The 15,000-nt window shown below is 35.3% G+C and overlaps 1 protein-coding gene across 1 annotated transcript in view; it reads right to left on the bottom strand.

Annotated features, from left to right (window-relative positions):
• Positions 1-15,000, bottom strand: part of LOC144978845 (MAM and LDL-receptor class A domain-containing protein 1-like) — a 181,367-nt gene that overhangs the window by 53,813 nt on the left and 112,554 nt on the right. The window contains exons 47-54 of the mRNA XM_078925405.1: positions 10,607-10,744; positions 9,462-9,593; positions 8,614-8,756; positions 7,115-7,220; positions 5,375-5,551; positions 4,026-4,264; positions 2,433-2,520; positions 1,527-1,667 (exon numbers count right to left, since the gene is read on the bottom strand). Of these exons, the coding sequence (XP_078781531.1) occupies positions 1,527-1,667; positions 2,433-2,520; positions 4,026-4,264; positions 5,375-5,551; positions 7,115-7,220; positions 8,614-8,756; positions 9,462-9,593; positions 10,607-10,744 (1,164 nt within the window). The remainder of the gene's footprint in view (positions 1-1,526; positions 1,668-2,432; positions 2,521-4,025; positions 4,265-5,374; positions 5,552-7,114; positions 7,221-8,613; positions 8,757-9,461; positions 9,594-10,606; positions 10,745-15,000) is intronic.

Below are 15,000 nucleotides of genomic sequence, written 5' to 3'. Positions count from 1 at the left end.
TTTGTGGCCCCGTATATCCTTGGTTGTATCTTTGTGTTGCTGAGGAGAAATCGGATTATTCGGAGCTTGTCTTCGTCTACTATGTCTGTTAATATCTCCAAAAGTTTTCCTCTGTCGATCGTATCAAAGGCTGCGGACATATCGATTCCGGTTATTGTTATGGATATGTTTTCTTTGAGTGCCTTTGCTGCCAACCATTTATGTGTCCATACAACGTCCGATGTGCTTCGGTCTTGGCGAAACCCGCTTTGGCTATGTGATAGATATTTTTCTATTTTCGGTCTAAAATAATAAACCTGAAAACGGAACGAAACAAAATACTGCATTCAAGTCGATCACTTACAATAAAACACAGAAACGAGGAATTAGACAAAAAAGTGGAAGACATAGAAAAGTCCAAAAATAACGCATCGTCTATGTTCAAAGCGACGAAATCTCTGAACCGAAAACCATTCGAGAACCCAAAACTACAGGATAAATTTGGCAAACAGACAACAAATCCCAACGATATCCTTGACATTGTAACTGACCACTTCCAGCAGAAATTTCACAAACAAGTCTCACAAATATCGCCCTTCTCAGGAAACCCTAGAGACCTAAACAACCGCATCACAACAACTGAAGTTAGAAATAGCATAAAGTGCCTCAACAATAACAGATCCCCAGGCGAAGATGAAATTCCCGCTGAATTGCTGAAATGCGGTACCCTCTCCCTGGATCCGAGCATTGCAAACATAATGAACAAAACATTCTCAACACACAAAGACTGGGACATAAACAGCGGTGTCCTAATTACAATACAAAAACCAGGAAAAACGAAAGGACCCGTAAACAACCTGCGCCCAATAACATTACTGAATACCATAAGAAAAACACTGTCAACTATTGTCCTCAACAGAATTAGACCGAAAATAGAAAAATATCTATCACAGTACCAAGTTAAAAGAAAATCTAAAAAGGTGTATATGGAACAGCACCAAGTTAAAAGAAAATCTAAAAAGGTGTATATGGAACAGTACCAGGAAAATCAGATCTAAAAAGGTGTGTATAGACGTCTAATTATGATCAACTTCCACAATATTGTTTCGAGCATTCGCTCTCATCAGGAAATGAAAGTGAAAGTAGATTGTTGTGTTTGTTTCTATGTCTGCATGAAGATGTTATAGATAGATAGATAGATTGACAGATAGATAGATAGATAGATAGATTGACAGATAGAAGAGATGATAGAGATAGATAGATAGATAGACAAAGAAGAAGATAGAGAGGAGATAGAAGAAGAGAGACAGAGAGATAGTAGAGGGAAGAAGTAGAAGAGAGGAAGATAGAGAGAGAGAGAAGAGAGAGAGAGAGGGAGAGAGAAAGAGAGAGAGAGATGAGAGGGAGAGAGAGAGAGAAGAGAGAGAGAGAGAGAAGAGAGAGGGAAGAGAGAGAGAGAGAGAGAGAGAGAGAGAGAGAGAGAGAGAGAGAGAGAGAGAGAGAGAGAGAGAGAGAGAGAGAGAGATATTAGAGTTATGAATACTAACCAGGTTTATCCCCAAGAAGTCGTGAAGCGTCATCAAACGTGTGGTCAGAGATAGGAAACTTAGCCTTGTTGCCAGGGTAAACGTTCCACCTTTTAGATTTGGACTGGAATCCACACAGACCAAACTCAAAGTCACATTCGGCTGAAATCATACAAGTCATCGTGTCTTTATTATATCATATATTGATATTTATAAAATGAAGTACTCGGCTATTTCCATGTATGCTTAAAGTTAATAGCTGATGTATAGACATCATTCCTTTGATTAAATAATCCCAATGAAAGATTTTTGTATTTGAAGTATCCAGCCCCCTGAAGCTGAAGATAAAGTCTGATGGTTTTAATCGCTTGTTTAACATCTAACATTGTTTGTGCAGAATGCAGGTATGTATCATGACAAAAGAGACGTCAACAGACGCATATGTGAAATGAAGAAAGTCACAGACAAACCGTACAGGTGCCAACCTTGTCTTCATAACTCACACTTAATATCAATGTAAACTGGTAATCACTAAGACTGTCTTGATCCATGATTAATCATGAACACAGCTGGAGAAAAGTCTCATCCAGACAAAAGCACAGGCTCACACTTAGAGGAACACACAAATATTTACAAACCATTATAAATCTAAAAAAAGAAATAATCAGTGCATAACAGAGAGATCATTTACAAGGAAAAAAAACATATATACATTTGACTGTCTCTCTCCCAGCCAGGGATTCAGGCTAAAGCAGGCAAAACCAAGTAATCTCATTTCAAGACAAAGATAGAAAGCAAGTTGGGAAGCATATCGGGGTGTAGAAGACCTAGCAAGTGCCTCCCTACCGACAATTGGAGGACAAAAGAGACCCACCCAGGACAACATGACATAAATAAAATTCTAGACCAAAATAAAAATCTTCTCACGTATGACAGGGCAAGGCCCCTGTAAGAATTCAATGTCATCGAGTGCTATATCACTCAGGAATGCAGGAACTGTGGCTCTGAACTCAATCTGAAATCAAAGATGAAATGCATGAAATGAAAGCAGGCGATATCAAATCAATAATACAAACATTTATATCTTTAAAAATAAACCCCATAAAAATACAGACAAACAAGTAAGAAAACAAATAAAACAAATCATATATTTTATATAGTGCAATTTCCACTACAGTCAAAAACATGGAGTTCCGTATTGCCATAGGTGGGAAAAAATGTATTAATAATTTTGGCCAGAAAACTCGTCCATCGAATATTAACATAAGTAAAAGCAACATCCCATCAATGCCAAGGTTCAACATATCCACATACGGCATACAAAAGCAGCTGCAACAACTACACCCCATCCAAGACAGCAGGGCCAGACCTCATACCACCTAGAATACGTTTAAAATGTGCTGATGAAATATCCCCATTCCTGGGTACGATTTTCCAAGAATCCCTGAACAAAGGAACAGTTTCTATGGACTGGAAGCATGTCCTTATAACCCCAATCTATAAAAAGTGCAAACGAAACCTGGCTTCAAATTATAGACCTGTATCTCTAACTTCAGTCGTTTGCAAGATATTAGAACACATTATATTCCATTCTATCATGGGACATTACAACAAACACACATACTAGTCAACAAAAAAATAATTGCTACTAAAGTAGCAAACCCATATAGAATATATCACAGCAAAGGCCAGTAGGATGCTGGGGTTTCTCAAAAGGAACATAAATAAATGCCATTGAAAACTGAAAGCCCAGGCTTCTCAGGCCAATACTAGAATATGCCAGGGCTGCGTGAGACCCCTACACATACAAGGATATAGACAAGATTGAAAAACTACACAGAGCAGCTACAGGATTCACAACCAGATGCAAACCCAGAGACCCGGGTTGTGTGACGTCAACTCTCCAGTCACTTGAATGGAAACCATTGAAAAAACGGTGAAAGGCAGCCTGTATTGTTACCTTACACAAAACCATCAACGACCCAAACTCACCAATCATCATCTCAAACTATATAAAAAGCAAATCAGGTAGATACAATACATCACAATACATACGACCATTGACAAGAACTGACACATACATACACAGCTTTATCCTACGAACAATAAATGACTGACTGTCCTGCCACCAGACATAACAACGTTGAATGCTTGCAAACGTTCAAAACAGTGTTGAATGCATTAGCTTGTTAAAGTAATCTGTAATTGTTCCATGTTTATATCGGACTGTACTGTAACTGAACAATTGCAGTGATCAGCTGACCCTCATCTTGCCAAACATTTTCAAACCTGGCCATTCCAAAGAAGACTTTGTAAAGTTCAAGGTTTGAGAGGGTTTTATTTTCCCCAAGATGAGGGTCATTTCATTTTAATCCATCCATATCAGAAGGACAAGTTTTTCTGACTAAAATTTTAAATAATAGAGTATGCAAATTTAATTCCAGCTCACTTCCTTAACCACTTGGCCACTTCTTCCATCTTTGTATGAAAAGACAATACTTAAATATATAAGAACTGTACCTGAAAGACGCCAATGGTGTCAATGGAAGCAAATGCATGTTTCCAAACATTGCCTTGAGAGTGGGATTTGGTGAAGATGAGTGTGGAACTGTTGCCACTGGTATCATTCTTGACAAGGTACACTTCCAGGCTCTCCACAAACACCCCGTACATCAGGTACCAAAAACTCAGACATCCTCTATTCATTTCAGCAGGAAATTGAAACGAGACGGAGCGTAATGTAGCTTTTGCTACCTCATCTATGGGAAAAGGGATCAAATTTGGATGGTTATTTTGAACACTATTCTCATGACTGAAATAAATAATAATGTGAAATTGAATGTAAGCTTCAATTTAATTACAAAAACAGATCAAACGAACGTTTCGGGTTTCCCCTTTATCAACAAAACAGGATGAATGAAACACCACAGATGAATGAGATGATGTGGTAGTGGCGTAGTTAAGATGAATAAACAAAACATTTACATGACTGAAACAAAACATTATCAAGATTTATTTATCTATTTGTCATCTGAAGATGGCAGATGTAGCACAGAAACAAAATTAAGAATTGCAAAAGCTAAAGATAGTTTTAATAAAATGAGTCTAATTAAAAAAAAAACAAAAAAACATCTCAATGACAACAAAACATAAGGTTTTGAAGGCCTATGTATGGTCAGTATTATTATATGGCTGTGAAAGCTGGACAATTACAGAAGACATTAGATAGAAACTGGAGGCAGCAGAGACGTGGTTTCTTAGAAGAAAGATAAGAATCTCATGGACAGAGAAGAAAACTAATGAAGAAGTATTAGAGCAAGCTGAAACTAAAAGGTTACTAATTCGTACAATAAGAAAAAGACAAATGCAATAAAATGGACATAAATGTATTGAACATCTTGCTCTCATAGGAAAGATAGAAGGTAAAAAGAGTAAAGGAAGACCAAGAAAAACATATTTGAATACTTTGAACAGCTGAGTGACAAAGAAAGAGATGAATAATATTAGTTTTTTGAGGTTATATCTAAGCATATTCTAAAATGAACACTATGGATAACTTTAATCCATTGCAAAATAAAGCTTTTTACAACTCACTTTAGTGGATATGGCACCACATAGATTGGAGAGGGGGGGGGGGTGTATTTATTCTTTAAATCCTTGTAAATCTCCCCTCTCCACCCATCAGTAATTGGGTATCTGGGTCTGTTAGATCTGGAGGAAAGTACTTTGCAATAGACTAACATCCTATCCAAAGGTTACCAAACAATTGCTATTCTTCGTTTCACGCTATAGAAACCAGGATAAACATGGTCTTAATCTTAATAACTCTGAAGGACTACAAATAAATATATATATATATATATTTTAACCTGGATTGATGTTATTAGGTGAAGTCACATAGATATAGTATCCAGTTCCAGTGGTGTGATCTCTGTCTGGGCCAGTGTTCCGCATTGGCGTGGACTGACTGGTCCTTGTCCAGCGTTCTCCATGCAAGTTGTCATTAAACCACTTGCACGTGTCTTTCTCAAAGTCACAATTCATACCTAAAAAAAGCAGAAACAGGGGGCACAGTCCAACAAATAATAATAATAATAATAAATAAATAATAATAATAATAATAATAATAATAATAATAATAATAATAATAATAATAATAATAATAATAATTATAATATATACTTTATTCATCCAAAAAAAAAAATGGAAATTCGTTTACAGACGTGGCGTGCATACAAATGTGTAAACACAAAGTTGAGAATCTTTGGCGACAATGTATTCATATATATATATGCAAATGCACAAAAATGTAAAAAATAAAAATTAAAAATAATAATAATAATAATAATAATAATAGTAATAATGATAATAATAATAATAATAATAATAATAATAATAAATAATAATAATAATAATAATAATAATAATAATAATAATAATAATAAAAATAATAATAATAGTAGTAATCATCGTCATAATAATTACAATATTAATAATAATAATAATAATAATAATAATAATAATAATAATAATAATAATAATAATAATAATAATAATAATAATAATAGTAATAACAATAATGATGATGATGATGATGATGATGATGATGATGATGATGATGATAATAAATAGCATTTCTATAGCGCACAACCATGACGATGTAGTGCTCTCTATGCACTTGACATTGGCAATATCATGACTTTTCAAAACAAATAGTTGTAACAATAACCCAATAACACACATCAGAGATGCCACATCAGATTGGGGGAAATTTCCTGAACTCTTTGCCAACCAGTAAATAGGGAGAGAGAGAAAAGTAAACAGACCATGTTACCCAAAGCTACTGAAATTATATAGGATTTGAACTCACTTCAACAGAACAGCATAAGGGCATTCTGATATCTGACTTGGAAATATGTTGTTATATACTATTTTTGCCTTATAGATGCAAAGATAATTTTATGGTTGCTTGCTGTCCGCCACCGGTCTTGAATCAAACTTAAATTTCAGGAAGATCCGGATATTTCCAGAAAAGTGGCATCTCTGACCCATACTATCAATTGACACAAACAAATAAAACTGAAGTAATACGATTAACCAGTAGATTTTTGACCAATCAAAACATGTAATTTGGGACACACCTTCACACGTGCTCGGACAAACATAGTGACATATACAGAAAAAGATAGCTACAGATATGGTAACATATAAGGTGACAGATACAGAAATAGATAAGGTGATGGATACAGATACAGATACATAGAAAGTGACAGATACAGAAACAGATAAAGTGATAGATACAGATACAGTTACATATAAAGTGACAGATACAGAAACAGATAAGGTGATAGATACAGATACAGTTACATATAAAGTGACAGATACAGAAACAGATAAGGTGATAGATACAGATAGTTACATATAAAGTGACAGATACAGAAACAGATAAGGTGATAGATACAGATACAGATACAGTTACATATAAAGTGACAGATACAGAAACAGAAAAAGGTGATAGATACAGATACAGTTACATATAAAGTGACAGGTACAGAAAGGGATAAGGAAACAGATAAGGTGTTAGGTACAGATGTTTATAACAGACTTACTGAAGACGTCAAAGAGCGTTCTTGGAGCACAGTCGTTGAAGAAAATATCATCAATGGCCACAGCAACATCATAATTGACTACTGATGATTTCACCTCTACAAAAGGCTGCACACAAAAAATACACACAAAGATGGAGATGAAAATAACATGTGGCCAAGCATATCAGTGTAGTGTTCTGTCATGGGGGAATGGAATCTATGTCTTAATATAGATACAGTGACCGATTTCCAAACAATGATCACTATCAACATTGTTGAAACAATATCAGTGTAGTGTTATGCCATTGGGAAATTTGATCTATGTCTTTATAAAGATAAAGTGACCGATTATATATATATATATATATATATATTATAAAAACAAAAACCATGAAATAATAGTGCTCAACTTTAGGATAAAAGGAGCTATTTATAAACATTTGAAAGATAATTAAGATTGTTTGACTTCTACAACGTTTTTATCGAGTGTTGCTCTCATCAGATGAGAGCAACGCTCGATAACAACGTTGTAGAAGTCAAACAATCTTAATTATCTTTCAAATGTTTATATATATATATATATATATATATATATTATATATATATATATATATATATATATATATATATATATATATATATATATATATATATATATTTCTTTACATTATCACCATGGACAGTGTTACAATCTATATTTACAAAAAGTGACATCACAGCCAAACATCATGTATTTGGTGTGTAATAAATAGGTGAATCCACTACAAATTAATTATTATTTTTCATATTAGCATCTTTGGTGTTTTCTGTTGGTCTATCAAACATTTTGGCTGGGGACCAATGACTGAAAATTTTAAAAAGTTTTGAGAACCGCTGATGTAAACTAACATGACATAACATTGTTATGAGATTATGGGTCACATATAAGCTCAGTGGGTAGAGAACTTGCCCACAATCCCAAAACTTGAGCCATCATTTATTGCAGGTGAAGTTGAGAATGTAGTCTTATTTGTGTATTTGTTTATTTCAATCGAAATATTTACATGTCAATGTAAAACAATTCCTGCCTGTTTCGATGGGGTAAAGCCAATGTGAATGTGTGAAAACCCAATGCTACTACGGTCTTCATTTATCATTGTTGCATTGGACAATGTTTTGTGTGTTTTCACACTATTTCCATTACAACAATGAGTCCATTACAATTTGGGTTATCAGACCTGAAAATAAGTACAAGTCAATACCCGCTATAATAAGCTATTTTTTGTTACAATTATTATTATTATTATTGTTGTTATTATTATTATTATTATTATTATTATCATCATCATTATTATTATTATTATTACCATCACTATTATTACTATTATTATTATTATTATTATTATTATTGTTATTATTATTATTATTATTATTATTATTATTATTATTATTATTATTATTATTATTATTATTACCACTATTATTACTATCATCATCATCATCATCATTCAGACAAATAAGCTATAGAGTAAGATTCCAACCTGGTATCCTGCAGGCAGTTTTCCAAATGGAGCACTAATCTGTAGCCACGTGGCGTAGTGTAGAGCCTTGAAAGGTAAAGAGGCTACGATGTCTTCCCCTTGGTAGATATTTGTAGGGTTTTGAACACCAATGGTAATCTTGCCTGGAATGGACACAGACACAAACACAAGAAGGAGGAGCTTTAACAATTGGATGGAATCAATGAAAATGTTTGTAGACACAAAATTACCAATTGGTATATAGCATGGACAAGGGCCCAAACACAAGGAAACCTTCGTACAGAAACGAACACACCATTGAAATTAGGGTTGCTTGTATAAATGTTCTTTTTTATTTTTGTTTATTCACTGATTTTGTTTAATTCGTCTTTTAATTTTGTTTAAATCCAAATTAAATGAAAAATACCCACTTCCACACCGCCACCAAAACAAACAAACAAAACAAAAAACACAACAAAACATTTAAATCAAACTTGCAAAATAACAACCAAAAAGAAGAAAATAAAGATATAAATGAATAATATACAAAATAAAAATAAAAATGAGATTTAGTGAAACAAAATAAAAATAATTAACTGAAATAATAATTGTAATGTTGTTTTTTTTAATATCTAAAGACCAACCCTTAAAAGAAAATAATCTAAAATGTGCATCTATGATAACGAAGGGAGTATATTCAGTAAGACGTCATTTAAGACAACAGGAGTTTCCTAAAAACATCCTCGACTGGGGATCAAACCTCAGACCTGATTACCGATCAGACCTGCTACTATTACACATTATATTACAGGGACCCTTTGAGGTCAGGTTTGGATATGCTTGTCAGGGAAGATTCTAAGATCTCATACCAGTAGTTGGTCCATGTTTGTAGAAGCTCAGACCAAATTGACATGAAACGCTGGTCTCTCTAAGGATTGGTCCCAGCAATCTGGCAGCTGATGGAGACTGTCCATAGCCGTTGGTGATCCTCAGGTAGGTCCCTGGATTGGTGGGTGGAATGAGAGCAGATACCGTGTGCATTGAAGAAATGGTGCTGGTGATTGGTGATGATGATGATGGTGATGGTAATGAAGATGATGATGGTGATGATGATGGTGATGATGATGATGATAATGATGATAAAGTTTACAATCACGATGATGGAAATAGCGATGATAACTATGATGTCAACTGGTAAAATGATGATCATAGCCATAATAATGACAAATATCCATAGATGACCTCTGTTGATTAAATGATCATCATAGTCATAATAATGACAAGTATCCATAGACGATCTTTGATAGTTAAATGATCATCACAGCCATAATATGACAAATATCCATAGATGACCTCTGTTGATTAAATGATGATCATAGCCATAATATGACAAATATCCATAGATGACCTTTGTTGATTAAATGATGATCATAGCCATAATATGACAAATATCCATAGATGACCTTTGTTAATTAAATGATCATCATAGCCATAATATGACAAATATCCATAGATGACCTCTGTTGATTAAATGATGATCATAGCCATAATATGACAAATATCCATAGATGACCTTTGTTAATTAAATGATCATCATAGCCATAATATGACAAATATCCATAGATGACCTCTGTTGATTAAATGATGATCATAGCCATAATATGACAAATATCCATAGATGACCTCTGTTGATTAAATGATGATCATAGCCATAATATGACAAATATACATAGATGACCTTTGATAGTTAAATGATCATCACAGCCATAATATGACAAATATACATAGATGACCTTTGATAGTTAAATGATCATCACAGCCATAATATGACAAATATACATAGATGACCTTTGATAGTTAAATGATCATCACAGCCATAATATGACAAATATACATAGATGACCTTTGATAGTTAAATGATCATCATAGCCATAATATGACAAATATACATAGATGACCTTTGATAGTTAAATGATCATCATAGCCACAACAGTGACAAATATCTATAGCTGACCTTGGTTAGATGTCTTATTTGTATGATCAGCCTTTGGTTCCACCCATCTAGCCTGTGAGGCTTTGAGAGGCTGGAACATGATCCTCCCGTCACTGACATCATTCCAGCCACACATACCAGACTCAAATGTACATGGACCTGTCACAAATCAACAACAATAATTTAGAAAAAAATAAAATCAATGTAAATCTTTGAGCTTCTACAGACAACTTGAGTCAAATACTTTAGGATACAAATTTTAATACTTTTTTTTTCATTTAAAGCAGACATTTTCCCCAAGACACACTCAGTAATGGAGCAACCTACCTAGTGATGCCAAGCTTCTGAGAAATAGGAACAAGAGAAAGAAGAAGAAGAAGAAGAAGAAGAAGAAGAAGAAGAAGAAGAAGAAGAAGAAGAAGAAGAAGAAGAAGAAGAAGAAGAAGAATAAGAAGAAGAAGAAGAAGAAGAAAAAAAAAGAAGGTATGAGTAATGGCCGCTTCATACACATGTTGAACAAAAATCATTGGAATAAAAAAGTGATAACATTCAACATTATTATTGTCAGCCTACTATAATATCCATATTTCAGTTGATAGGGAAAAGAAGTTTGGGACAAGCTTGGCCTACGGCAATTCGATACATGGACTCCTACATTTGGAGTCTTTATACACCAATAGTTGAATAACCCAGCTGAGTTGAATCGAATGGAACCATGTACAATTATCAATGGGATAAAGATTTCCTTTTTTTTTGTAATAAAAAAATGACCCTTGTGTTAAGATGGTCTAGGCATCCTATTCTTCTTCTTCTTCTTCGTTCCTCTGATGGACATCTATGGCTGCAGTCCGATATCTGCTATGAAGTCTGTGGTCCGCTTTAGGTCCTCAGCCTCACCATAGAGCTTTGTGTTGAATGTTGTAGGGGTGACCTAGTGGTTCGAACGTTGCACGTTGTATAATGGGCAATCCATAAGCACATGTAAAGTGGTTTCATGGTCGGTTCCACATGGGCAATAAGGGGTTGTTCCAATACCTAGCTTTGTAAACATATGTCCTCTTAGTCTATTGTGTCCTGTTCAGAGGCGGAATAGGGTGACTTGGCTACTTCGCTGAATGGCATGGATTGGATCCTGCTTGTTGTGTTCCAGGTGTGTGTCATTCCTTTCTTTGTCTATTTTTAGCTTTATTATTTTCTTTTGCTGATGGTATGTGATTGACGTCTTCGGTTGTTCATTTTGGGCTCCTTCTTTGGCCAGTTGATCGGCAATTTCATTTCCATATATAACTACATGACTTGGAATCCACTGCAGCACAATTTTTCCTGTTTTATCAGATAAGCCCTCAAGGGCCTCCACAGTGTGTGCGGCTTCAGAGTCCTGGTAATTTTCAATAGACCGGAGAGCATCATCAGAGTCTGTCAAGTAAACCACATTTTTCCCGTATATTCTGTGATCTCTGGATAGTTCTTTTGTTGCATTGAGGATGGCTTTTCCTTCAGTTTTAGTACTTGAACATATTGAACCCACTGATACAGATATTTTTGTTTCTGTTTTATCTGTCCAGTGTATGAGTGCACCAGCACCTCCATTCATGAGGGGGCCGGAAACTGAGCCATCTGTATAAACTCTTATCCAGTTGGATTTTTTATCGATAATCTTTAGGATTTGAGCATTGTCATTATTGCTTCAAATGTTTTTCTTGTTGATGGTTATGGATTTTTGTTTCTTTTTCCACGGTGGTGGTTTGAGATTTGGGACATTGATTTGGGCAATATCTTCCTTTGGTGTCACTTTATATTTGCTCTCTAGTTTTTGTCCCAAGGCGATGAAGTTTTCCCTTTTGAGTCGATTCTCTTTCCTTTCCATAGTACTTGGATGCAGTGGTTGGGATTCCATGAATTTTATCTTTGAGAATTGTGTCATTATTTTTAAATTTCGTTGTTCTTTGAGAGGTTTTATTCCTGTGTGGGTTTCCATCTTGTGAATTGGTGTTGTTTTCATTGCTCCAGTGATCACGCGTAGGCATTGGTTTTGGACTTTTTCAACCTTTTGAAATTGAGCCTGTGAGCACGTTCCCCATGCCGATATGGCATAGTCTATTGCAGGTCTTACATATCCAAGATATGTCTTCTTCAGGACGTTTGAGTTTGCTCCCCATTGCGTTCCAGCAAGTTTTCGGAGAAGTTGCATTCTCTTGTACCCTTTCTGTTGACTTTCATCTATTTGATGTTTCCAAATGAGTCGAGGGTCAAATTTCACTCCTAGATACTTAGGCATAAGGTCTTCTCTCAGAATCTTTCCATCCAAAGTTAATCGCATAGATTGCTTTTTGGTTGATAAGCTGAATGTTGTGTATGTGGTTTTATCAGCATTTACTCTCATACCCCAGTCTTTTGTCCATTTGCTCAAAGCATCAAGAGTCATCTGTATCCTGGCCTTTGCAGTACCGATATTTCTTTCAGTGCATATCAGTGCAAGGTCATCTGCATACATGGCTGCTTTTACTCCTCTGCATTTGGTTTCGCAGATGTCATTGATAAATACGACAAAGAGGGTTGGTGAGAGAACCCCGCCTTGTGGTACTCCATTTGTCATGTTCGTTAGCTTGCTTTTAGAGTTTTGAGATTGGACTCTTGCTTTTCGATTTGTGAGGTAATCTTTAATCCATGCAAACATGTTGTGTGAAACGTTGGCTTTCTTAAGTTTGAGAAGTAGTCCTTTTGTCCAGACTTTGTCAAATGCCTTTTCCATATCCACCCAAACTGTGACTGTGTGTTTTTTTTCTTGGTAACCATTTTCGATCAGCTGCGAGATGTATGTTATCTGGTCCTCTGTGCAGCGAAATTGTCTGAAACCAGCCTGTTCATCTGATATAAACTTATTGCCTTCTAAATACCATTGGAGACGGCGATTAACAATTCTCTCCATCAGTTTACCCAAGCAGCTTGTCAAACTTATTGGTCGGTAGCTTTCGGGTTTATTTTTTGGCTTGCCATCCTTCTTTATTGGTATCATGGTTGCCTGTTTCCATTTGAGCGGAAGTTTACCCTGTTTCCAACTTGCATTAAACAGTTGTTTCATTTTCCTCTTTGTGAGGGTTCCTAGGTGTTTCAACATGTCATTAGTAACATCATCTGGACCTGGTGATTTGTTAGTTTTTAGAGATTTCAAGGCAATTTCTACTTCTTCTTTTTTAATCGAACTGAACATGGCATCATCTGTGGATTCTTTGGGTGTATCCTTGTGTTTTCTCAATTCTTTGTGGACTTCTCGTTTTCGTTCTTTTCTAATATGTATACTCCCAACACTTGAGTACTGCTTCATAAAACAGTTTGCTGCTTGTTTTTTGTTGAAAATCCTCCCCTGATCATCTTCTACTGATGGTGCAGCATATCTGTTTTCTTGTCCGCTTAGAGCTTTGGTTAGGTTCCATAACTTTCTTCCGTCTCTGTCGTAGTCAAGTTGTCTGGTTTTTTCATGCCATGCTTCCTGTTTTGCTTTTATTGTTTCTTTCCTGAGAGTTGTTTCAGCCTCTTTGTAAATTTCAATATTCTCATCATTTGGCTCTCTCTCTCTGCTTTTTTTCTGTGTTCAGTGACTAGGATGTTGAGACTTCCTAATTTTTCAGTCCATCCTGGACAGTAGTCCTTTCTTGATCCTCTGGGGATTGATTCTTTTGCAGCTTTCATGATTGATTTTGTGAATGCTTTGGCTGATTTTTCCACATTCCTTGATTTACAGTTTATCTCTTTTGTATAACTATCAGTCAACTTTGAAAACAGTCCAGTCTGCTTTTTTATAATTCCATCTCGGAGGTGGTGCCTTTCTGTCTTTTGCATATTCTTCAGTTATTTCAACCAGAATGGGACGATGATCACTTCCTGCCAGTTGTTCCTTTACCTGTTTACTGACTTTTCCGGTGAGATCTTCAGATATGAGAGTTAGGTCTGGAGTTGATGTTGTCTTCATGCTCTTGAGAAGTATGTATCTGGGTCATCTTCATTTCTGACAATTTGAAGATTACTGTCTGTAAGCCAATTTTCAAGAGTTTCACCTTTTCTGTCTAAGTCATTGTATCCCCAGCTTGGGGAGTGGCTATTGAAGTCTCCCACAACAATGAACTGTTCTTCTTCACTTCTTATGTTTTCAATTGGCAGATTCTCTGATGGTGGGCTGTAACAGTTATATATTGTGTATTGCAATTTGTTTTTGGTAAGTTTTACAGCCAATATTTCAACAGATTCATCTGTCGTTATTTCATTTGTCGCTATGTCATTTCTGACGAAGATGATTACTCCACCTTTGTTCCGTTCTTTTCTGTCTTTCCTAAAATGTTGATATCCCCTTATTGAACACCTAATGTTTTCTGTGAGGTGTGTCTCCTGAATGCAGGCAATATCTATCTTCTCATCCT

The sequence above is a fragment of the Berghia stephanieae genome, chromosome 8 (genome assembly GCF_034508935.2).
Source record: "Berghia stephanieae isolate SIO BIC M18660-M18661 chromosome 8, UCSD_Bste_1.3, whole genome shotgun sequence".
Lineage (NCBI taxonomy): Eukaryota > Metazoa > Mollusca > Gastropoda > Nudibranchia > Aeolidiidae > Berghia > Berghia stephanieae.
Note: the sequence above shows the minus strand (reverse complement) of the source record. Positions and strands in the feature narration are given on the sequence as shown.